Genomic DNA, 25749 nt, shown 5'->3' with positions numbered 1-25749 from the left:
AATTTCTGTTTTACATTAGTTACCATTGTTGCTTTTGAGGAACTGTGGGGCAAGTGTGTGCACTCCCTCGCTTCTGTCCTTTCACCACGAAGTTGTCTGGGGGAGGGAGGGGGAGTTCACTCCCCCCCGAGTTGTATGCCTGAGCAGCCACGGTTATCTGCCTTTTCTTCTATGCATGTACCTTCAATGCTGGAATAAGCCATTAAACAAGCATCCTAGTTTTGATCAAACCACAACAATGATAGAAATATCATTTTTGTCCTTTTGTCAATGTGCCAGTCAGCTCGAACCCAATTGACAACCGTTGAAGTGTATTTTATATTTGTGATTGAAACAACAAATAGTTCATACACTTGATGTTATGTATATTCTTTTGGCACATTCCATTTTAATGCCTTCAGGTGTCGCACCTAATTGGTTGCAAGGGCTGATATACAACCAGGGTCCAGGCGTACTAGCAGTTGGGAGGGCTGTGTTTCAGATAGCTTGCTGTGCAGCGAGGACAGCACTTTTATGAGCAGCCGCTTATTACTTTGGAACTCCTGCAAAAAAAAAAGTGTAATTTATGAAACACAACCTAAGGTTTATGTTTATGGTTTCAATCACAAACAGCTATGATAATGTATTTGTGCAACCTGATAAGTAATGACTACTGCTATCACAAAGATCAACTTCTAGACAAGCTCATTTTTCATTGCAGGAACATGTAAATGGGTTTAGAAACAGCAAATAAATATGCCATACTTGCAAACATGTAAAAAACTGCAAAAAATTCTATATTAAACACTGGGGCAGTTGCTATGCAAATACACTAAGCGAGGGAAATACACTAAGCAAAGGTCCTTGGGAAAATACTTTGATGACATAAAAGTGTTTTCAAAATCTCCATCACGGTGTGTACTCTTTCACTTGAAAAGAAAACAATATATTAAGTGGTGCACGGTATTAAGTTTTAAAGAATCCCGTGAAAATTTGCAAAATTTCTGCAGTGACAAGCCTGCTATTCAACACTCCACGCAAGTGGATACCAATATTCTAAAAATAATTGAATGGCAAAATTTTCTGGAAGCAATTATTCTGGGGTTTACTGTAGACAAAAAAAAAACTTGGTCCGTCTCCCCGAAGGGAACCCCGATGGGATGCGAAGCAGTAGCGTTGCACACAAGTGGCTTCACGGATTGAACGGTACTAACGCAGGTGCTGTGGTAAGCTCTGTAAGATTCGTTTGAAGCGGTGCTTGGCGTAGGCCTAGTAGGTGACACGTACAGAAATGTTTTCGTCGTACGTCAGGTTTATTGCTCGTGAACCCACGAGTCAGCGGTGTCGTGAGCGGCGGTCGCTGTACATGTTACGGGTGAACAGACGAGGTGGCAAGTGTGGGCGCCGCGACGAGCGTGATGTCAATGTGCAGCAGCGGTGTAATTTACTTGGCACCGTGCCAACACCTGCGGTGCCTTGTACGGAGGGACAGCATTGCACACGCTAGTCAACGAGCTGCTTGGCATCTGTGATGGAGTGCGTGGAATTGAAAGTGATTGGAGTGCGCGGAAATTGAAGCACATTGAGTGAGCCGAGTTTAAAGTGCCCGCCGTGAACCAAGTTGAAGATCGGCAACGAGAAAGAAGCTGGCACAGATGTGAACGAACAAACGTCAAATGACTGAAGCGCTAGTTGAACGCAGCGATTGTTTGAAGCATTCACGAGACAGAGAAGAAAAAGAAGAGTCACAGCGGTGGCCAGAGAAAGACGAGCCACGCATCAGGGCGGTCTGGTTTCGGACCCGCGCCAAGGCTTCTACCTTCATTGTCCAGTGACCTGAGGGGGCTCCAGGACTACCTGGCTGCGCTGACGTTCTCGTGCCCGTGGACAGGTCTGAGCTGTTGATCTTCAGGCTCGAGCTCAAGTGGGGCTGTCTGGCCGGGACTCTACCTCGAGGCCAGTGCGTGAAATGCAGCGTCAGCTGGTACAGTGCCTACCGGCAGCCTAGGAAAGCTGCTTCTCCTACGGTTCCTGTAGCTGCCCAGTGCTGATGCCAACTACAACGACAACTGCATCAACCCCGTGCTTCATGCCAGGTTTCCACTCAACGACGCGGGTGAGACCCCGCTCCTTTGCAACTCTCCGTGACCAACTCTGTGCAGGGACTGAGTGGTAGGACTCAATGATGAGTAATTAACTCATAGCATGTACATTTCTTTGTAACTGTATTTGAGGAGTAGGACCAGTGATATTTGGGGCAAGTGTTCTCAAGTTATTGTTATTAAAGGTATGCATCAAATGGACTCGTCCTTCGGGAAGTGTCCTGAGGTGGCTCCTCGGACCTCCCAAGTCGAACCTGCACGTTGTGCGAAACAAGAACCACGGCGTTACAGCATCTAATAATCTAGTAGTCGACAAGCTTCCAAGCAAACTTAGACTACATCAGTCACCAGACTGTATTTCCACTCAATAACAGCCAGTATAGAGGACACACCAAAGTTCTCCTTTAAGAGTATGGTATAGTCCACTTTTACCATCAAACGACTAAATAGACCTGAGCAGATGCCAACAAATGTTTACAATCATCAGCTGGTGTGCAAACTTCAGTGTGATGGTGCCATATGTTTTGTTTTTGTGCCTCTTGAGGCTTGCCAAGTTGCGTAGCGTGGAAAGAGTGATATTTGAGGTTAATATAGACATAATTTTATGATACAAATAAACTTATTTTTTGTCTCTCTCTCTCTTCAGTGACACTCTAAATGCTCTGCCATGCAGAGATTATAAAACTGCAATTTAAACTTTTGCTGTGAAGTTGTAGTTGTAGACCTCTAAACTTGAGGTATCAATATCTCAAAGTTATTACTTTAATTACTTCTTTAAAAAAAATAACAAGCACTTAAGTCAAAATTTCACTACAATTGCTTACTAAATCCGACTCAGACACTTGAATGTGACAGACATAAATTAGGTTTGATTGATGTGTAACAAAATTAAGTATTATAGCATTTTTTATTGTCACACAGCAAGAGCCGTGAAGACAAGACAGGAACAGCGGGGCAGAAAGACACGAGCGTGTATCTTTACATGAAGCGCTAACACACACTTCTTTGTTCTCTTTTCCCTTTTCGGCTCGCTAGGGCTTGCTGGCTCATAACTCTAGGTGGAATTATTCCCCCTCCCATCAGAGCATCTACTCGATGCTCATACACAAGGTGACAGCAAGGCCCATAAGGGAATAAAAAGAAAGGGAGAAATTATACTTATAGTGCACAGGGCATATGCAGGTGCAAAAAAAAAGAGAAAAATGTCTGTGGTTGGTCATAAGAAAAAAAAAACATTAATACAGTTCAAAGTTCGTTCGAGACCCTATGGACAACGAAAAAAAAGAAAATGTTTGCTGCCCTGGCACAATAAGGCGAGTATTACCACGTAAAATAAGGTTTTAACGGGACGACATGCACAATCTCTGTTCGTGGTGAGTGGCGCTGGGTGGTTGCCGAGCCTCGGTCTGGAATGACTTCGTAGTTGACCTCGTTCAACCGCCGTAATACTTTGTAGGGTCCGAAGTACTTGCTCAGGAGTTTTTCACTGATGACTGAACGTATGAGCTGTCGGAAGAAATCCATTTGACCACCGAAAGCTCAAGTAGTCCATAGTTGAAGCGTTGACGTGCCGTTCGTATGACGGGGCCCAGTGCCTAAGAGTGCTTTCGATGGTGACGGCTTCTCTGAGAAATTCGGACACAGTCTTGGGAGGACTGCGCACAAGCCCACTGAAAAGCATTCTTTCACCCCTGACATGAGGTACTGTACCTTCTTTTCTTCTGGCATCCCGGGATCAGCTCAATGAAAAAGACGCGCCATGCATCGACATACATCGCAACCCCTTCATTCGGCAGTTGTATAAGGGACTGCAGATCGCGCTCAGCTCTCTCCCATTGGTCAGGGCTGGCATATGTCCCAAGAAGTCGGCGTTTGAAGTCTTCCCACGATGTAAAAATACCTGCCCGGTTCTCATACCATATACGTGCGCCGTCCAAAAGACTGAAACAGACATGTCGCAGTTTGTCTGCATCATCCCTCTGGTTGTGCACGGCAACGAACTCGCAATGAACGAGCCAATCTCCGACATCCTCAAGTGCAGTGCCATGAAAGGGATTTGGCGTTCGCGGTGTGAATAAGGTGCAATGAAGCGGTGTTGTGCCGTTCGTACCGTTTCGGTTGGTGTCAGTAGGGCTGGTCGGAGCTGCCATGTTGTTTACGAGCAGTCCAAACTCAGGGGATTGCCCTCAGATTCTTCTGCTGGTGCGGTGCACAGGAGTGACCACCGGTACGACGCTTGAGTTCTTGCTATGTGGAGGGGTACGATGCATAGATCACCCAGCACGTCCATCAGTTTGTCCCGCACCAAGAGCCGTGAAGACAAGACAGGAACAGCGGGGCAGAAAGACACGAGCGTGTATCTTTAAACGAAGCGCTAACACACACTTCTTCTTTGTTCTCTTTTCCCTTTTCGGCTCGCTAGGGCTTCCCGGCTCATAACTCTAGGTGGCAATATGCTTTCAAACTATGGCTATTTCTGTTAACTATAAACTAAACCTTTATCATTGCTTTACACACAAGGCTGGAAAGGTCCCATCAGAAATATTCCACATATTCACTTTTTCATACTCGATAGCTATAAATGAACATGGGTTTCGTGAGAAAGAAACCTTAAAGAATTACAGACACGAAACTTAAGTAGTTTCAGCTTGTTGCTCTAAATTGCTCAAACACGAGTCTCAAAAACCCTAAAAACAGTGTTGTAGTGCTTGGGAATGCATTGAACATATTTTTAACACCACTACCTTAAAAAGACATATTTAGTTTTGATATCAAGAGGATGGCTTTACAGTGGTGAAAACAAAAAAATAAAAAAGTATATATCTGAACGAAAACATAACCGAAATGTTATCTATTATTTAGTTCTGGAGTGAAATCAAAATTTTTTTCAATCATTTTTCGGTAAATTTTGGCAATCTGGAACTACCGAGGTAATGCAACGTGAGCAATGATGCATACCTCGGAATGCAATAATAGAGCATTTTTCAGACAGACATTCCAAAGTAAAGATGTGCTGAAATTTTGCAACAATAAATGAAAACAGTGGCGAATAGAGATGTCTATCAACACAGGTGGCCTATCGTGTGCCTTTCATGCTGGCCAGCATGAAGAGGGCATTCTCGGTGCTAAAGTTTGTTTTATTAGAACAGTGGTCTCCCACATTGGAGATAACGCTCGATGATCTGCTGCTTCTGAGATAATGGCGACTCCCTTGAAAAAAAGCAGTGAGCCTGCTCAAAAAAATTTATTGCTGACTTAAGAAAACAAATACTATGACTTTAAAGAGTACTGGTTTGTGCTACTTTGTGAGAATTCGTTGTACAGTTACTTTGACTCCTTTGAAGAATGTGTTTTACCCCTGCCCCACTTTTTAAAGAGGAAAGCTATAATTAGTTTAACTTCAAACCTTGCCTGAAAATAAAAACTATTACATATTATTACGGAAATATTTTTTTTTTATTCCGGAACAGCAACGAAACGAAACGTAACTAAAACTAAAACGAAAAGCAGTTTGTTCTGACACCCTGGTGTCAACACTAGCCTGACACTAGCCTGGTGTCAACACTAGCCTTACGGGAAGACTGCAACTCACCAACTACTAGCACTAGCTCTGTCATTTGCTCTCAGTCGCACGCAGTTCATGTAAAAAACGCTGAGTTAATTGTCGTCTGCTAACTCCGACAGTAGTTTTTGTGATTTAGGCAGCATGCAAGATGCAGACTTCGCAAAACCCAGAACACTTTGTTGATTTGTGATATTTCCATCGTGGTGGGGCTTGCTTGCAGATGCTGGGTGATGAAAACTTTAAGATCAAAGTAGAATAATTTACACCGGTTGTCTGGCTGCAGTGTGTGGAAAGTGCGAATAGTGCACATCATAGAAATTAAAATGCTTTTACGAGTTCACTTTAAGCAAGTGTTGATAAGTTGCAGGGGAATAAGAAACTGCATATCAAAGAAGCTAATGACATCCTTGAAGCACGTAAACACTGGAAAAAGGTCTGCAATCGCTACAATAGGCAATGCTACGCAATGGTCTATGAACGTAAGGAGCGCCAACTTACTTGTTCGATTCTCTCAAATTCTGAGAACTGCCTTTGAGAAAGCTGTTTGTCGATAGAGACAGGAAAGATGCCATGTAATGACTTGCTCAGAACAAAGAGTGACTTGAAACAGTTATGCACCTGAAAGCAACACACCATATTTGCATTCAAGATTCATCGCAAAGAATAAAGTTTTGAAATTTGAACACTAGGCAACATTATTAAAAGGAAGTGGTTCACCAGATAATTATTAGTAATGTACATGGAGGCATTCCTCTGCCTGACATTCCTCCAGCAAAGCAATGGAGGGCAGCACCATCTTTTGAATGATGTAGTCAGTATGCCTAAATTACAATTCCTAACAGTTGTCAAATGATACAGCTTTGTGAATTGAGCCTTATACCATCTAAGAGAGAACATGGCTTTTTGAGCTAATTGATCAAACGCAACAAAAGGTGCCCCAACACTAGCAGACATGTACAGTGTCAATTTTTATGAAAAGGAACACGGCAGTGCATGGCCTGCGTGCTCTGGTGGCTGCTGGCAACGTGTTCAAGCGAGAGCGAGAGCAATCATGTTCTCTTCTTGCGTCATCTCGCAGCAAGCAAAACAAGATGTCAGGGCTGATCTGAAACCGCTGGCAAGATTGCAACACCCCCTCCCCCTTGAAGGCGATTACCGGCTCTCGCGTAATCGCCTTCAGGGGGGAGGGGGTCGCAATTTTGCCGCTGGTTCCATCTCAGCAACGAATGGTTGTTTTGCTTGCCGCGAGATGACGTCAAAAGAGACTGCGGTTGCTCTCGCTCCCCTTGAACACGCTGCCAGCAGCCGCCAGAGCACGCAGGCCACGCACTGCCGTGTTCCCTTTCATAAAAATTGACACTGTACAAGGTAGACGCAATAGAACAAGTGCTTACAGGAGACACTCAACTGAATATGTGTCCCTCAAACAGCTCCTCATCAGAGTACTAATTGCAACGTAGCATTATTAAAGTTGCTACATCTCAGTCATAGTGCTTCTATCATCAAAATATACTGTGCAGTTAAGATACATCACCTCGTTCAATTGCTAGGCAACAGGAATAAATGCCAGCCAAAGTCATTGTGAATCTCGGCACACTAGTACTGAGGGTGCGTGAAAAAAGAGTGTGCTACCAATCACCATGAAGTGATGGGTAGCACACAAATTTGCATAGTCTTCGTGCTTGCTGGCTTCAAATACACTTGTCGCTTCGTTTGTTGTTGTGTTTTGGTTTTGTTTCAAATAAAAGAATAAACTTTTGTGAACTTCGTGAGCCGATTTGAATTGGTGGGCCTGAAAAGTTCAAGGTAGTGAAGTGCAACTGCTGAACGTTTGCTGATTGTCTTGTGACCAAGCAGCTCCAAGCCACGTGAAGTCGAACAGAGCCAAAAGTATGAAGATTAGACAAATTTGTATACTACCCATCATTCTCATGCTGGCTGAAGCGCCGTGCGTTGCAGCTCTCGTAGACACCAGCACCAGAGTTTCCTCCAGTGTATTTATAGGAAGCTCTACACCACTTACAAGTCGAAATATGCAGTAGGTAACTTACAGGTTGCAACATTATCATGCTGTCTTTAAGAAGGGAAGCGAGGTAGGCGTTGTGCACGTGCTGGATGGCTTCAAAATCTCGAGTCTCCATCACTTGTGTAAGCAGACGACCCAACTGGATCTCTATCACATCCACCTGCAATGAGGAGCAAGCTTTGTTCACATTGGTGTGTCACATGTATTTCTTTACATGTACATACTTTCTAGGAGAGCAGCTCTGGTGATGTACATTCATAAACAAATTAAGTATGAACGAGTTAGGGTAACTAACACGGTCGTGCAAATATTCGAATGCTTTGAATACTCGAACGAATACGCTCATACCTCGATATACCGAACCCAGATATAACAAATTATCAGTTATAACGAAGTAAATGAAGAATAGTCTATGAAATAAATATGGTGTTAGGAATATACCTTATAATGAATTTTTGGATATAACGAACTTACTTTTGTGTAAGATGAAACTTTGTTACAATTAGGTTCGAGCATAATGCAGTATTTGAATTCACTTTGAATGAAATTGAAATAATTGAAAATTTAACATAATTCGAAACGAACGAATAAATGCATATTATTTTGCATGTGACACTCTGTAAAGGTGGTTTCACTGCAATAAAGCAGTGCTAAACCGTAAAAACTTCAAATGTATAAAATGCTCCTGTAAAAGTAGTTTCACTTCATTAAAGCAGTGGCCCTGCCGCGGTGGTCTAGTGGCTAAGGTACTCGGCTGCTGACCCGCAGGGCGCGGGTTCAAATCCCGGCTGCGGCGGCTGCATTTCCGATGGAGGCGGAAATGTTGTAGGCCCGTGTGCTCAGATTTGGGTGCACGTTAAAGAACCCCAGGTGGTCTAAATTTCCGGAGCCCTCCACTACGGCGTCTCTCATAATCATATAGTGGTTTTGGGACGTTAAACCCCACATATCAATCAAATCATTAAAGCAGTGCAAAACCGTGAAAACAGATATCCGAAAAAAATTCGTACTGCGGCGAAGCCCCACTTCAAAGCTAGGAGGATATTACCCTCACATCGATTCACCCTTCAAGTTTAAAAGATTGATATACCGGCTTATATCCTTTAGGTATAGCAAATATTAAAAAGTGACATATTTTTCAGGGTATCACTTGCATTCAATCAAAAGTCAAATTCTGCTACTATTTGAAGTTGTTTCCACTTCCTTTGAACCAAAAAATTGGCATTTGCACAGGTCTTGTTCCAGTTTGGAAAATTTGTAGTATATTGTGCAGGTTAGTTAGGTCATGACAAATATGCCCATTTTACTTTATAACGTGTAGTATTGTTACGGGGTTAGAGACTTTTGTACAAAATGCGTTTACAGAGGAAAACCCACAGGCAAGAGTTCCAATGGCTGATTAACACCCTCGCACACCTATCAGCTGCTTGAAATCTTCCTCTTCCTTTACTTCATCTCCGTGACAGGACCCCGGGCGTTGGAGCGCCGTCTCCGCACGAGTCTGGAGAAGTACGGGAGAGATAAGGTTTCATGCGCGAAACGTGGGCAATGTCGACAAGTGAAGAACTTGATTTATTGAAGTGCAATGGTCCCATATCGTAGTTGACGTTGCTAACTTGACGTAAGACTAGGTAGGGTCATGCGTATCGGGACAAAAGTTTTTCAGAGAGACCTACACGGCCACACGATGACCAGAGGAGCACGCGGTCACCTGGGGCAAACGTTATATTATGATGCCGGTGGTCGTAGCGGGCTTTTTGCATATCCTGTGGCCCGGTGAGACGAGACTGGGCGACTTGACGAGCCATGTGAGCCCGGTCAATGGCTTCGCGAGCATACTCAAAAGCAGATATCTTGAGAGGCAAGGTGGTTTTAAATAGAAATTTGGGGTCGCGACCATGCAAAAGATAAAAAGGTGAGAATCCCATGGTGTCATGTCGAGAGGAATTATATGCGAAAGTCACGTAGGCCAGTGTGGTGTCCCAGTCACGATGATCTTTGGAGAGGTACATCGAAAGCATCTCTGTGAGCGTGCGGCTGAGGCGTTCAGCTAGGCCATTAGTTTGTGGGTGGTAGGCGATAGAGAGCTTATGCCCTGTGGCACATGATCGAAGGAGGTCGTCGAAAACTTTGGACAAGAAGGAGCAGCAGCGGTCCTTAAGTAGCTGTCGGGGTGCACCGTGGTGTAAGATGACGTCATGAAGAAGAAAATATGCGACGTCAGTGGCGCAACTGGTTGGCATGGCCTTTGTTATCGCATAACGGGTCGCATAATCTGTGGTGACAGGGATCCATTTATTTCCCAGTGTCGTCATCGAAAAAGGGCCAAGAAGGTCGAGTCCCACGCGATAGAATTGTTCAGAGGGAACTTCAATTGGGTGAATATATCTAGCTGGCAGCAAAGAAGGTCTTTTCTGGCGTTGGCAGAGGTCACAAGTGGCGGCATATCGACGCATGCTGCGGTACAGTCCTGGCCAGAAGAACTGACATCGCACGTGGTAATATGTGTGGGAAACACTGAGGTGTCCTGCAGTTACTGCGTCCTGAAGTTGTTCAAGTATGGAAGGCCGTAGATGACGAAGAATGATGAGCAGAAGCTCAGGGCCTTCAGTGCTGACCTCGCAATGGTAGAAGATGCCGTCCTGCAGTACGAACATACGTCATTCAGTGTCATGGCCGTCAGACTGAATGGCGTCGACGATAGTGCGCGCTGACTCATCCCGCGGTTGTTCAATGCGCATATCGCCGATGTCAGCAAACGCCACTATGCTGATCTCCAGGTCAGTCGCAACGGGATCAGGAGGATCCACCGGATGGCGAGAAAGACAGTCTGCGTCCTTGTGCAAACGGCCAGATTTGTAGCTGATGCTAGACAAAAATTCCTGAAGCCTCAGAGCCCAGCAACCCAGACGTTCAGTCGAATCCTTTAGAGAAGTCAGCCAGCAGAGGGCGTGGTGGTTCGTAATGACGGAGAATATGCGACCATATAAATATGGCCGAAACTTGGCGACAGCCCAAACTAAAGTTAAACACTCTCTCTCGGTGATATAATAATTTTTCTCAGGGGGAGAAAGCAGGTGACTGGTGTGAGCTATCATGCACTGTCTGCCGTGGTGCCACTGAGCGAGATCTGCGCCGATACCGTGGCCACTTGCGACGGTGCGAACTTCTGTGGCAGCAGAAGGATTAAAGTGGGCAAGTATGGGGGTCGTAGTTAAGTAGCCGATGAGAGCGGTGAACGATTGAGCCTGCTCAGGGCCCCATGAGAATGTGGTATTTTTCTTCAGCAAATCAGTGAGTGGCCTGGCAACGTCGGCGAAGTTTTTCACGAAACGACGAAAGTACGAACATAAGCCGATGAAGCTCCGGACATCGGATGTAGAACGGGGTACCGGAAAGTTACGGACGGCGCAGATCTTTTCGGGGTCTGATTGGATGCCATCGGCGTTTACAAGATGGCCCGGAATGGCAATCTGATGGCAGTCAAATTGACATCTCTTGGAATTGAGTTGTAGCCCAGCTGTTCTGAAGACTGCGAGAATTGCAGCGAGATGGGTCAGGTGGCTATCAAAAGTAGATGAAAAGACTATCACATCGTCTAGGTAACAAAGACAAGTAGACCACTTATAACCATGCAGGAGAGAGTCCCTCATTCGTTCGAATGTGGCAGGGGCGTTACATAGTCCAAAAGGCATGACCTTAGACTGGTATGAACCATCCGGTGTAATGAAGGTCGTCTTCTCGCGGTCCTTTTCATTGACAGAAATCTACCAGTAGCCGGACCGAAGATCAATAGACGAGAAGTATGTAGCGCCGTGCAGGCAGTCCAATGCGTCATCGATGCATGGTAGCAGGTATACTATGTCTTTTCGCGTGATCTTGTTGAGGTGGTGATAGTCAACGCAGAAGCGCCAAGTACCGTCCTTCTTCTCCACAGGGACGACAGGGGAGGCCCGAGGACTACTTGATGGTTCTATGACACCTTTGTTCAGTATTTTGTCAACTTCCGCTTGAATAACTCTGCACTCAGTGTGGGAGACACGATAGGGGCATCGGCGAATAGGACTGGCATCACCAGTGTTTACACGGCGCTGAACGGTGGATGTTTGCCCGAGAGGTCTGTCGACGAAATAAAAAATGTCGGTATATGACGCGAAAAGGCGATGGATGTCGTTGGCTTGCGCAGGATTGAGGTTGGGTGCAATCATCTTCAAGAAACGATTTGGCAGAGAACAGGTGCTGTTATCTACAGGAGACTGAAGCAAATTAATCTCAGAGGTTAGAGCCGCTATTTCGAATTCGTCAGCATTAGATACGCCGGCCAAGAACATGCCACGAGGAAGCACTTGAGGGCACAAGTTGAAATTGAGAAGTGGGAGCGAGGTACAGTTGTCAGTGACAGTCACAAGTGTATGGGGAATGGCGATGTTGCGGCTCAAAAGGATGTCGGCGAAAGGAAGGAGGACATATTGACCATCGGGAACCTGTGGCTGTGTGGTCAAAACGACGTAGGTAGCAGCCGGAGGTGACAGTCGCACATCCTGTAGAAAGCACAGGTGCAGCGGGGCAGTGTGGGGTTCAGCGACTATCTGAGGCAGCTCTAGCTGAAGGACGCCGGTAGCACAATCGACAATAGCAGAATGATTTGACAAGAAGTCCAGACCTAGGATAACATCATAAGGGTAGAGGTCAATCACGGCTAAAATGACAGAAGTAGTGTGATCTTTTATACTTAAGCGGGCAGTGCGCAGACCGAGAACCATCGGCATGCGGCCATTGGCCACACGGAGCATTTGTGCCGCCGCTGGTGTCAGAACTTTCTTTAAACGTGTGCTAAGGCTTGAACTAATGATTGAAATGCTTGCGCGGGTGTCTACAAGTGCTTGTACAGGTACACCGTCTACTTCAACGTCTATTACATTTCGTCTGGTGGCAACGGAGAGAGGATTTGCTGCAGAAGTCGTCAATGCGGCATCACCTCCGGGGCTGCATTTTTCAGTTTTCCGGAACAACGTGGCCGGAAGCCACGGGGGACGAGAAGCACCATGGCTGTGGCGAACAGGACGTTGGCCGACGTATTTGCGGTGAACGAGACTGGTGCCCACGTGGTGAAGGCGAGCGGCTGTAACAAGTGTTCCGATAATGGTCAACAGCATTGGACTATTGGGCAGGTGAAAATGTGCGGGCGGTATTGTCGAAACGGGTCATATCAGTCGTTGCACGAGGTGCCAAGGACCATGATATGTCCGATGCGGTGGCAGTTGAAACATATAGGGCGGTTATCTGCAGTTTGCCACTCAGCAGGGTTGCGAGTACGTGGAGAAAACCGTCGGTCAGAGGAGGACATCGTGATAGGGCGTTCACAGACTCTGGGCGCGGTGACATGGCACACGGAATGCACTGCGATGTTTTCAAGCTCCTGGCGCATGATGGCTTGAACAAAAGAAACAATAACAGGAGTGGTATCGGTACTGCGCGAATAGAACGCCGAGGGTGCCATTGCTTCCAGTTCGCGACGAACAATGCGTGTCAGGTCTCCCGGCGGTGACGGACGTTGTGTTGCGGACTGGCCCTCGCAAGTCGATGTTGCAGCGGTGTTTGGAAGTCGGGTGAATGTTGGCATAATGCGTCGACTTTTAACTTGCTCAAACTGATGACACTCTTTGATGATCGCGTCCACGGTGGAACAGCCCTTGCACATCAGCAGATTGAACGTGTCGTCAGCAATCCCCTTCAGGACATGCCCGACCTTGTCACCTTCTGTAATGTCATTTTCGGCTTTTCGGCAGAGGGCCAGCACGTCTTGAATGTATGTGAAGTGGGATTCTGTGAGAGATTGGGCACGGCAGGCCAATTCCTTTTTGGCGGCGATCTTGCGACTCGCGGTTTTCCCAAACACCTCTCACATCTTTTCTTTGCATTGGTCCCAGCTTGCGAGTTCCTCTTTGTTGTTTTCATACCACACCTTGGCCGTGCCTCTCAAGTAAAACTGTACATTAGCCAATTGAAGTGTGGGATCCCATTTGTTCGGCACACTCACTCGTTCGAACATGGATAACCAATCGTCAACGTCGACGCCATCGGTCCCGCAGAATGTACCGGAATTCTTACGTGGCGTGAAAACGTATGGTTGTGACGCCGTGTTCGTGGAAGACACTGACGTTGACGTGGAGGGCTCAGCATTGGCCTATTTGGAAAACCGATGCGACGTCCGCTGCAGAGCTCCGTTGCCTGATGGTTACCCAGCACCTCTCACCAATATGTTACGGGGTTAGAGACTTTTGTACAAAATGCGTTTGCAGAGGAAGACCCACAGGCAAGAGTCACAATGGCTGATTAACACCCTCGTGCGCCTATCAGCTGCTTGAGTTCTTCCTCTTCCTTTACTTCATCTCTGTGGCAATATATATATATATATTCAAATTCGATTTGAAATTATTCGACCAAATTCACAATTTGCTTTAATTCACTTCGAACCTAAAATTCACTATTAGCACAAGCCTAGTAACTAAACCAAATTTATTCATCATTCTTTTGGTCAGAACACATGATTTCGATTTGCATGTTTTGCTATGTGCGGCATAAACCATCTTTTGGAAATCAGATAATTGGTGGCCCGAGACAGCACCAGTGAGACCCATTACACATGGCAGTTTTGTTCTTGTTTCATTTGTCCATGATGGGTGCTTAGCCAAAATGGCTCACAGCATAACATCAAGGTCAAATTTGCACTAGTCTAGTGTTCTCTGTGAAAATGCACAAACGACGACTCTTAAAATAATCTTATGAGTCAAATGCAATGTGCAACATACGAGAATAACACCAAGCTGAAAATTAGGACACTCACGGTAAAAATTTTAAGATGCTGCCAATTTATTTGTGCTAACCATGTCTCTAAGATACAAAGCATTTGCTTAACTGTGAAACGAAATGCTTGTATTCACTCAAACAAGAAGACCAAAAATGGCACCAATCAAGCACATAGTTGAGTAAATTAAGAGCAGAAACGTGCGTTGTTCACCTTCAATTTTAAAAACAGGATGCATGATTTTTAGAAACTGGACAAAGGTAAAAGTTTATGGTATTGAGTAACAAGAATTTTAAATAAGTCATATCATGATGTTCAGGAACATGAAGGGTAGGTCCACAAAAACTCAATTTTTCAGCTGATTATCAGTCCTGGAGAGCCATGTCCCCTTTCAAATGCACCATGAAACCTCGACTGTTTGATTAGCGTTGAATGAAAATGGTTACTAATTTTCATGAAACTACTTGTGTCCCATAAATTCCTGCAGAAACTGGTCTAAATACTATTCCTTGTGCATTTCAGCACAACTTTTTTAAAAACAGGACAGTCAAGATAGGAATATTTTTTGTGGCCAAATTTCAGAGCAGTTGAGAACACAGATATTTGAGATATCCATGTTCGATTTGAGAAATTATAATAAGCTCCTCCATCAACTGGGCATGCTGCAAGTGTAGATCAGAAGTCTTGCATTTCCACGCTCCAGCAAATGCTCTAGCAGCTCTTAATGTTACCTTCGCTGCACGGCTTTTAGGTCTCCTAGTCGCTGTCTTAGCCACACAGCTCTCATAAGCCATGATGTTTGGGTTCCCCACAGGACATGCATGAAATATTAGTGGGAACTGGTGATGTAGTTATTGCATGCTTTGCAATTATTGGCTATTTTGGTGTACAGAAGCTCAGAATTTTTTCTAGTTAGGAAAAGAGGTACTGCAAGTTTTTTCATGATGATGGGATGAATAACCTGTGTGTGAAATAACATAGCTTGTCTCTTTTTGATTGTATGTTCTATGAAGGCCTTTTGACTATATGTGCTATGAAGGCATAACCCATAGAAGGGTTCCCTTATGGCTTCAGAAGGTGGTGAAGAAACGAGAAAACGTGATTGTTTAAATGTGCTTTCTGTTCATGGATCCTTAACCATGAAAAACAGGTGTTTCGTGTCAGATATTGCTTGTTTTGTATCCTTGAGTATTGTGTTGCGAGTCTCACATTCATATGCATTTGGACTTGGAATATTTATTGATGCTACATGTTAACATCAGTGCTATATGATTTTACTGACAACTTTTAGAAAGTCCACAATTTTCTCAGACCCTGCTCACTACTGTATAAACTTTTTAGGCTAGCAGAGTTACAGGGCATGAAATACTGATTGATATGTGGGGTTTAACGTCCCAAAACCACTATATGATTATGAGAGACACCGTAGTGGAGGGCTCCGGAAATTTAGACCACCTGGGGTTCTTTAACGTGCACCCAAATCTGAGCACACGGGCCTACAACATTTCCGCCTCCATCGGAAATGCAGCCGCCGCAGCCGGGATTCGAACCCGCGCCCTGCGGGTCAGCAGCCGAGTACCTTAGCCACTAGACCACCGCGGCGGGGCAGGGCATGAAATACTACAACTTACTGTGGTTCCTCAGTGAGCAATCACATTTTGCTATTATTTTGCCTGATTGACTGAAACTGTGACTGATATAGCTAATATTCACTTGAAATTTCGACTCATTTTGCTAATCAGTCACAATTTCAATAGATAAGTTCACAGATTTGTCCAAGCAAAACACTCTGAGAGGGTGCACCGAGAACGACAGGAAGCCAAAAGAATCATAGGGTTGTGGCCTACCTGGAGGTAGTACTGGATGCTGTTCAGAAGGTGTGCCATTTCTGCCCGCAACAGCATCATGTCTCGCATCAGATCTGATTTGTGCAAGTGCCCTGCACGTGCAACCTTGCACTGAAGCATCCAGCACTCCTGAAGAAAAGTCTGAGCACGCTGCAAGCCAAACAGCAGCCGAAACAGTCGGTTGTACCTGTAAGACAGCCGCTGTGCTGAAGCCATTACACTAGTAATCTAATCTTGTGTCATTGTCATGCTGTTCCAAAACACGATTTCCCCAATAACTCAGCCAACATTCATGGGACACAATTTATACAGAACAAAATGTAAGAAAAGATAGTTTTATAAGCATGTTTGTTTACTCAAAACTTCAGACACATGAAAACACATTACATCCAATCTATGGAAGCGAGACCACATTTTTACTTGGCTCTCTTCTTCTAATCTTTAGTTAAGTGAACCAGGTAGCATCCTCAACAGGGTGCCTCAGATTAGCATTGTTTACAGTAATTGTTGTACTCACTTTACCTCGATGCAACTTTCTACAGCGACATTTCATCTGTTTCCCCTCCCCAGCTGAACTTAGTATGTAACTGTCAAAATCACAGTCGTAGTTGGGAACAATTTAAACGTTGCTTTGCACAAAAAAAATGTCACGCAGAAGAGTTCTAGCCCTAAGCATTAGGAAGTTTTCGAATAGGGGCTTCAGAAGTTTGCGGCCCCAAAAGCCCTTTTCGTATGCACGCTTTGGGTCAAGCAGGAGCGATGAGTTTTCGAAAAGGATCTGCGGCATTTTGGGCACTCTAGCCTTTGCCGAGAGCTGTCACTTCAGTGTGTTGCGTCAGGCTTGTCTGACACAAAACCTTTGGGGATCGTGCTAAATTCGATAAATAGCGTTCTTGAACCAAAACCCAAACGCGGTTTGGATTTTGTGCATGTGCAGTTGCCTTGAAGCTATTTTTACGGCGTGCAAATCTTTTTGGGGCCCCTATTCGAAAACTCCTTATTAACAACAAAGCTAATGCGGCACAATGAATTGTTCACCATACTGCATACGATACCTGAGCTTCCCAGAAAACTTACTTTGACATGATAGACGAAGTGAAGAACACGTGAAGAGGTGGCTCAACCTTGTAGTTTAAGCCTATTGTCTCCCAGCAAGCCAAATGTGGCTCACTGCTGTCGTGTGCTGTAGGAAAGACAAATAGATAAATTCATTATACACAAGGACGCGGTGCAGCATAATCTACAAAAGCATAAAATTCTCAATCTAGCAACTACAACAGCACGCGCACTGCGGCTATGTGAGATAGAGCCAATAAGAACCAGTCTCATGAAACAGCACAATTTTCAAGATAAGGATGAAAAAGGTCACTTATAGTGCATAAGGCATGCACTAAACTGCAACTCAGCATAGCACATCAGTGCCAGCTGTAGTTCAGGGCATAATAATGTCTGCAACAAACAAGATGAGCGGTGAACAAATCAAAACCTGTTTTCTGCAATGCGTATGCAATACATTTCTGTAATAAAGATGTGACGCAGCTTTTACTTGCAATGTATGAAAGGCACTAAATGGTGTTGTGCAAATTTTGGTGCAATGGGCTCGTCTTGGCATACAAAATGATGCTTTTCTGTAAAACATGCATGCTGCACTAAAACACGTAAACATCAATGTTCGTATGATGAGCTCTGACAGGCCTCCAGTAATGTAGTTGTGTGCAGTTCTGTGCGAATGCATTGAAATACGATAGTGCAAGGTGTCCCGTAGTGTACTTTAGAGCGAAAATCTCCTGAATGCTGGAAATAACACACAGATTCACCTCAAAAATTTCTTTTGCCAGGAAACCCAGCATAAAACAATCAATAATACTCGTCTGCTAACCCTCTCCATATTCTGTCAGAACAAACTTTCTTGGAAAAGACATCTAAACACAGCATCCACTGCAGTCTACAGCACAGTTTTTTTACCCTAACAGTTTAGCTTGTCTTTGCTTCAAACAACTACCTGCGGTGTAGCAAAGAATTGCATGTACAATGCCGAAGCAAAAGACTATATGGTGCTTTATTCGGGCATTGATAAAGAGTGCCAGGCCGAGAGGCCATAAAAAGCCTAAATGAAGTTGGCAACTTTAGCTCTTGTTTCTAGGTCCCGTTGCCAATTGAGTTGCTGTTAGAAACTGTCAATGCTGCCCGATCTTCTGCAAACAAGTAACCGAATTTTCCCTAGAAACAGAAAAAAAGGACCCATTTTCAAGGAAACATATTTCTATGTACTAATGTTTTCAAGGAACCATTCCCGCATGAGAATAGAAAACAGGTATATATAGTATTATGAAACAATACATAAACATGCATATACAGTTGCATGTTGTAAATCACTTCTTCATCCATGTATTTCCTTGTACACAAGAGTGTTGTAGCGCAAGCTCAAGGAAACAAAATAGGTGTTTGTCTCTAATTTGCAGTCTATCCAGCAAAGAGGGCCTGCGCAATGGCAAAAAGGGCTTAATTATTGGAAGAATTATACCGGTATCACACGGGCATGTTTAATTGCGATCAGGTTGATCACAATTATCCGGATCCTAATTAGAAATCCGGATCGGATTTCTTGATTGCGATCAACTTTATGACCGCTGCTACACGGCCCAAGCCAATCTGCTCAAGCTAAGGTCAAATTAAATGCGCCAGGTGGCGATTGCGTGCCGTAAAACATCTCACTGACAAAAGTTGGAGTGCGAGATTTTGTAGCGCCATTTATCAGCAATCTTATTCGTGCAAGAACTGCTCAAACGTTAAAACTTTGCGTGCCACTACAAGAGCAATTTATTAAGTTCATCATTCCATAGAGTTTCCCTTGTACTTGCCTGTATTGCTTTCAGAGATTATTATTCTTCCCTTTTATTTCTGATGGCCCCCGTTTATTTGCGTCCAGTCACAGCGAAGCGTCAATCTCATTGTACGCGACAGAGTTTCACTTCTGGCGCCTTAGGTCTTTGAGTCGCCCCTGCCAGCTGTCAATTACTAGAAAGGTCTCTTCATTCGACCTCGAAGTGCGCGTATGTTGCGACGCAGTCAAAAGGCTTGCGACACTCGTAATCAGTTTGCTTCGAGGTGCTCCAACTGCTCCAGTGGTGCGAGAGTTGAACTAAGCACAGGAGACAACAGTCGTCTGGTTATCGTCTGCTTCTCTCATAACTACATGTGGTTAATACGAATCGCAACATATGCAATATTTCAGTGATAGTTCCAGTTTAAACAGTTTATAAATTGCTTTTCTATAAACTTCTATCTACTTTAATGTGTTTTTATTAAACTATGCTCGATTTTCTTTTTCTTTTGCTTTAAACTAAATTGGCCAAAGGGTGCAGACGACACGAAATCGCGATACCTCAGCCAGACCGTGATGCACGGATCACGATAGTCTTGATCACAATCATGCCCGATCGTGATGAAAAGTGACCGTGTAGCAACACCTCATCCGGATCGACACTGATCGCAATTAAAAGTGCCCGTGTGACACCGGTATTATTTGATCCCCCCCACCGGCATGGAAAGGTGAAACTGAAGGCTAACTGGGGTTCATAAAGGCAGTGCTGTTGAAAATAGGGCCTTAGAGGCACGAAAAGTTGAATTATTTACAGGTAAGCTTCCCAAAAGCTACCCTACATGTGTTAATAATGCTGATTTGATGCCCATGTAAAGCAGGCAGGTGATACTTAAGACACTTCAAAGTTTTCTCTATATTTTATTTATTTATTTATTTATTTACAAAATACTGCAGACCCATTTAAGGGCCCCAGCAGGAGGGGCAAAGATCATAACATTGCACACAGGTGTAAGCAGCAAGAACAAAAAAGATACATCATATACAGATATATATACATCATATCATAAAAACAGCAATTATGTCACAGCTCCAGCGAGTTGTAATTCCAGCAAATTAGAAAAGACGTGTCAATGCATGTATACCTATTGAAAATGAATTATTGATTTGTAAAACTATACTGTAGTCTCCTTTTGACGTCTTCTAACTTATTTGCATTTTTTGGGGAATGCATAGCAAAGTGAATGTATGCTTCTCTAAGCATTGAGTGTGATTTTCCGGTCTTGATCGTTGGTTACTTTTTCATTTGTCACTCACACCCTGTAGGACCAATTGTGATGCGGAACTGTTCGGCGAGGTTCTCATCATCTGACTGGAGCAGACTGCAGGCTTGCTGAAATATCCCGTTTGTGACTGAAAAAAAAAAAAAAAAAGAAAAAAAGGATAACTATTATCTTTATAAACTAAAACTTGAGCTTCAATGCCTACACAACACTCTGTTTCTACACTATTTTCTTTCTACTTTCTTTTTGATGGCGTGGACAGCATTTAATCTTTCATTCTTGTGTGTATGGTTTGATGATGTTGCGGTTGCATGGAGTCCTAAAAATTTTATAGTTAACGCTTTCTTGTTTTTACAGAGAAACTTTTTACTTCTAGCCCGTGTGTTTTCAGATAAAGAGCACAGCAACAGCAACAAAAACTAAAAGACAAAAATGCAGCTGGCGTGGCCAGCAGAGCGTGCTCACAAAGACAAAAAAAATAATACAAGAGATGTCGAGCCGGTGCAGTGCATTCGTGTTGCAGTAAAAAGCTAAAAAAATAGTGAAGGCTTTGACAGCAACACTGCCAATACAGACCGCGAAAGTGGGAGCGAGTAAAAGTGGACAATGCGTTAAAAGACCACGCATCTGAGAACGTTGCTGTCCGCAGTCGCTTAGGCCGAGGAAACGATTGGACAGCTGTCTTCAGCAGAAACAGAGATACACTTTCACTAGCAATCCCTCCAGATCTGATTGTTACAGCCCCAAAATTTTTTCTATGGTGCTCTTGCTGAACTCCTTCTTTCAACTAGCCACGTCGCAAGCAAACTACATTAAATTAGTATTGTAAATACTAGTTTGGAGAAGAATCACACTTAAACTTGATGTACCACACTTGCACAAATGCTATGCTATAATGTATTTGTCACCTAAAAATTAAAACTCCAGGAAAGGATCCTGCATTTCATGTAAAATCTACTGCGAATAAAACAACATTTCACCCTCTCGCCTTTTCTCGTGCGCCAAAAGAAAGGCAAGCACAGGTACATGAAAGCCTGCCTCTGTACACTTGTACAGTGACATAGCATTTGATAAATCTATTTTCGGTTCTTTTGCAATAAACCTGTGCAGTTGTCCACAAAACTTATTTGAAATACAGAGACAGCAGACTTGTGTAAGAAGTAAATTTTAGGTTCAAAGCTACCAGTGATTTGGTCAAATAATTTCGAATCGAACTCGAATATTATATGTCACACATTATAAATAAAAATGAGCATATCTGTCATGACCCAACTAACCACTCAATATTTTTTTAAAATTGAAAGAAGGGACATACAAATGTCAATCTTATTGGCGCAAGAAGAGGAAGCAATTTTGAACAGTAGCAGAATTTGACTTTCGGTGGAATGCAAGTGAGAACACCTGTAAAATATGCTACGTTTCAACATTTATGAAGAGCATATAAGCCTCTATAACAAGTTTTCAAATTTTAAAAGTGTATGATTCAATGTGAGGGTAGTCCTACAATTAACCTTGAAATGGGGCTTCTCGGCAGTGCGGATTTTCCTTGAGTAGGTGTATTCACAGTGTAGCATTTCTCCACAGCAGTAAAATATTTTTTAAAAAATTACACGTGGTTCTTGGTTTTTCTTTGTTCATATCACATACTTCAAATTTCAAAATAATTCAAAATCATGTCGAAGTAATTTTTAATACTGCAATATTTGTTTGAATATTCAAAGGGCTCGAATAATGGCACAAGCCTAATTAACAGTACTTTCATAAAGCCTCTGAGAAGCTAACACTAGGTGCAGAATGGTACAGCGATGGCTCTTCATGCAGTGCGTGCATTACTCCTGTGAGTATTTATATTCGCTGTCTGATTGCAACAGCATTATGTAGGTCCTCTGTAAAGTCATATTTGAGAAACACACAGCAGCACACCAAGTCACCCACGCCTTAATATAACTGTAAGGCTCAATTACAAAACCCCAGAAAAAAAATTAAATGAAAGAAAAAGAAATCTACAGGCACTACTGTAGAAAGCAATCACATGTGTTCTTATTGAGATTTCCCGTAATAAAAAAAAGAAAGAAAGCACAGGACACTAACCATATGAGTAAGGTTAACACTAAACAAAGCTTCAAAAACAATTTTACTGTTTATAATAATTAATTGCTGTTTTCACAATCACGCTCTACTAAAGCACCAGAGAAGGTGATTTTAAGCTGACGGCATGCTGCAGCTGATTATCGCTTTGATTACATAATGCAATGTGTGCTACTATATAACTATCACTATATTTTCCTGCATGTATTTACATGTGTGAAAGCATGAAGTATCCCAAAATAAGAAGCATGGCAAGAGGTGATATTTTACTTTCTTGTGCAGCAACCAGCGCGTGAACAGATTTTGCAAGAAAGCAAACCTCTCTACTTTTGTGCATTGATTTAGCATAAACTGCATCTAGTTGACCTGCCTTGCACAGAACTTGTGCATTCAGGCGTCCAACTTGAAGGAATCAGCAATAATTCTATAGAAATATGGGCAAGTTCCTGAATCAGTGTAACGGAAAGACATGAACTGATGAGAGATTAGAAGCAAGACACGGAACAGCCCTATCTTCTCCCATTTGGCATCGCAGGTGCTATCGATGCTACACTCAAACCCAATTATACCAAAGTTACATCTTACATAAAAATAAGTTTGTTATATCCAAAAATTTGTTATAAAGGTATATTCGTAACGTTATATATATTGCAATACTATTTTTCATTTACTTCATTATAACCAATCTTTTGTTATATCCAGGTTCCTTATATCGAGGTTTGAGTGTACCAACAAAACAGGCTGGTCAGATGAAGGTCACTCCCCGATTGGGGATGTCACTCACTGTGCTCGGTAGTGGGTTCGCGCACTTGGCACAGGATGTGTTCGGCCACCTGTGAGAAGTGCAAGAACAGCTCCCCCCGGCCCAATAGAAAGGCGTCCCTCAAAAGCCGCAGCTGAGAAGGCAGCCTGCCCTCTTCCACAAACAGCTTCCACAGGTGCTGTCAACAGAGAGCGATGCAAGACAATGGTCATGCAATAACGAAAATGGCTGTTATCCGGTCATAGATTTAAAACTTTGTGCCAGATTCAACTAAAATTGGATTTTCAGGCCCTACAGGCTTTCAAGGGTTGCTGGACTTACCAATGAATGAATGAATGAATAAACTTTATTTAAAGCCCGCAGTTTCCCACCCGGGGGGGGGGGGGGTAATAGAGGATTAACCCCTGTCTTTTCCCACCCTCAGTCAATTATGATGGCGGTGCCTCAGGTGACCGCTTGAAATCCTTGGACCCGGGTAGCATCTTCAGCTTGCTGGACGGCCCAAAGCTGGTCGGCCAGCTCATCGCTGGTGAGTGCCGCCTACCAGCGGCAGTGTAGCTGATGCCGCTGATCGGCAAGAGTGACCGCAGCCGCGGCGGAGGCCGGCCCCGGCCCTCGTGCAGTGGTAGCAGCAGCAATTGGCCTCGAAGTTCGTCACTGCCTAACATGCATCGCAAAAGGAGCGACGGCAGTGACATCAGCTTTTCCAGCACACTCCTAAAACATGTGCCGCAGTGTGGCCCTTTCCCCACACGCTTTACACGCGTCCGTCGGGTATAGGTGAGGATAACACAGGCGTAGGATCGCCGGGCCGGGGTACGTAGTTGTCTGTAATAACCTCAGAGTTACAGCCTGTCTTACCATGGAAAAATTTTTGTGGTGGCAGTTATATAGCGATATGCAGTTATTTTTTTCAATAATATACAGGTTACCTCAGACCTGCAACAAGTATTTTGTCCTAGATTGTCAGCAACATAACAACATGACTTTTGACAAAGAGCTTGAAGAAGTACTCACACAAATTTTAAATATTTTCAGATTGTTGCTCTGAACAAAACCACCAGTGTTGAGAAACATATAAAGAATGTCATAGTGCTTGGGAACGCATTGAATATAATGCCGCTACCATAAAACAGCAATTTTGTATTCGGTATCAAGGAGGCGTGTCACAGCAGTGCGACGTAATGGGAAGAGAAACACTGGCAACGTAATAATGACAAATCTGTCATGTGATCATGGTGCACGTAAATAACGAGTAAATTCTTGTCTGGTGAGCCTGACAGTGATTTCCGCGATTTTAGGATGTGTGTAGGACGCAAATCTCACAGACTCAGGAACTGTCTTGACTCATCGGGATAATGTCCGTCGCAGTGGCGCTAGTTCACAGATAACTTTAAAATACAAAAATACATTTTATACTTGTGTTCTGACTCGAGTGTTTAGAAATCATTGACACTGCATACGAAAGAAACCAAAAATGTCCCTGTTGCGATATTCCAAGACTGTTTCAGTACTTTTTTAAAGGCAGCAACAAGCTACCACTGATATCTATCAAATAGTGCTTGCTTAGTTTCAAGGTGTCAAGTTTGGCATTTGATAAAGTTATCTCTATTCAAAAATACTTATGCTTCCCTCGAACTTGAAATAGAAAAAGAATCTGTCGGTTGTACCAAGTGCAGGAGAACTCGATGCCAAATCATTCGACAGTAGTGACAGGCGAATGCATTCCCCTCATGATTGAATGCTGCTTAAATTAATGGAAGACGGTTACCGCAGCTGCAGCTGAGCGAACGTCCTCAACAAAGGTTTCTAGCTGGAACAAATCAATCTCTTCAGATTCGCTGATTTTCTGCAGGCGCTTCAAGAACTCTGCCTCTTGCTCAGCTGTATAGACTGGCCGCTCTGCACAAATAAAATAAGACCATTTAGCATGAAATTAAAAATAAGTCTTAACAGAATAACATCCAACACAATAATACCAAGAGTGTGCTAATAATGACAACTTTCAATATAAATAAAAATAATCTGTTGAGAAATTACATGAGTGATTGCACTTGAACCTAACAATAACAGTCATCGACAACCTGGGAGAGACAGATTTATGCAAGTGACAACTATTCCTACTGAATCTGCAGCAAGATTTTCATAAACGTTTAGAAGAAGCGTCACTCCCTGAAAGAACTGATGGGGCAGATAACATGGGGTAGATAATTATGCATTGTTTTTATGCAGCTCCCCTACAAACTTGCATAGATATCGGCGACCCAATTTAATGTTTGGCCACCCTTGCCATGTTTGCATCTACTTCAAATCTGTGTTGCCATTCAATGACACCGACACTGTACACACTACTCAGTAATGTTCTGCACAATGACACAAGCTTAAAACAGCACTTATAATGGTCATAAGTGCTATTTAAACCATGTTTCATCAAGCCAGTAGCCAACTAGTTGATCCTTGTACCCTA

General features: G+C 43.6%; 1 protein-coding gene across 3 annotated transcripts in view; it reads right to left on the bottom strand.

The window, feature by feature from the left end:
- Positions 1-348: 348 nt before the first annotated feature.
- The window catches only part of LOC142788232 (gamma-tubulin complex component 4-like), a 38682-nt gene continuing 13281 nt past the window's right edge, over positions 349-25749 (bottom strand). For all 3 annotated transcript variants that reach the window (XM_075884817.1, XM_075884818.1, XM_075884819.1), the window contains 8 exons: positions 25054-25184; positions 23304-23460; positions 20466-20561; positions 17405-17510; positions 16328-16514; positions 7698-7832; positions 6145-6264; positions 349-542 (listed from right to left, as the gene is read on the bottom strand). In XM_075884817.1, coding sequence (XP_075740932.1) covers positions 411-542; positions 6145-6264; positions 7698-7832; positions 16328-16514; positions 17405-17510; positions 20466-20561; positions 23304-23460; positions 25054-25184 — 1064 coding nt within the window. In that variant the 3' untranslated portion in view covers positions 349-410. The remainder of the gene's footprint in view (positions 543-6144; positions 6265-7697; positions 7833-16327; positions 16515-17404; positions 17511-20465; positions 20562-23303; positions 23461-25053; positions 25185-25749) is intronic.

Source organism: Rhipicephalus microplus, unplaced genomic scaffold, assembly GCF_043290135.1.
Source record: "Rhipicephalus microplus isolate Deutch F79 unplaced genomic scaffold, USDA_Rmic scaffold_48, whole genome shotgun sequence".
Lineage (NCBI taxonomy): Eukaryota > Metazoa > Arthropoda > Arachnida > Ixodida > Ixodidae > Rhipicephalus > Rhipicephalus microplus.
Note: the sequence above shows the minus strand (reverse complement) of the source record. Positions and strands in the feature narration are given on the sequence as shown.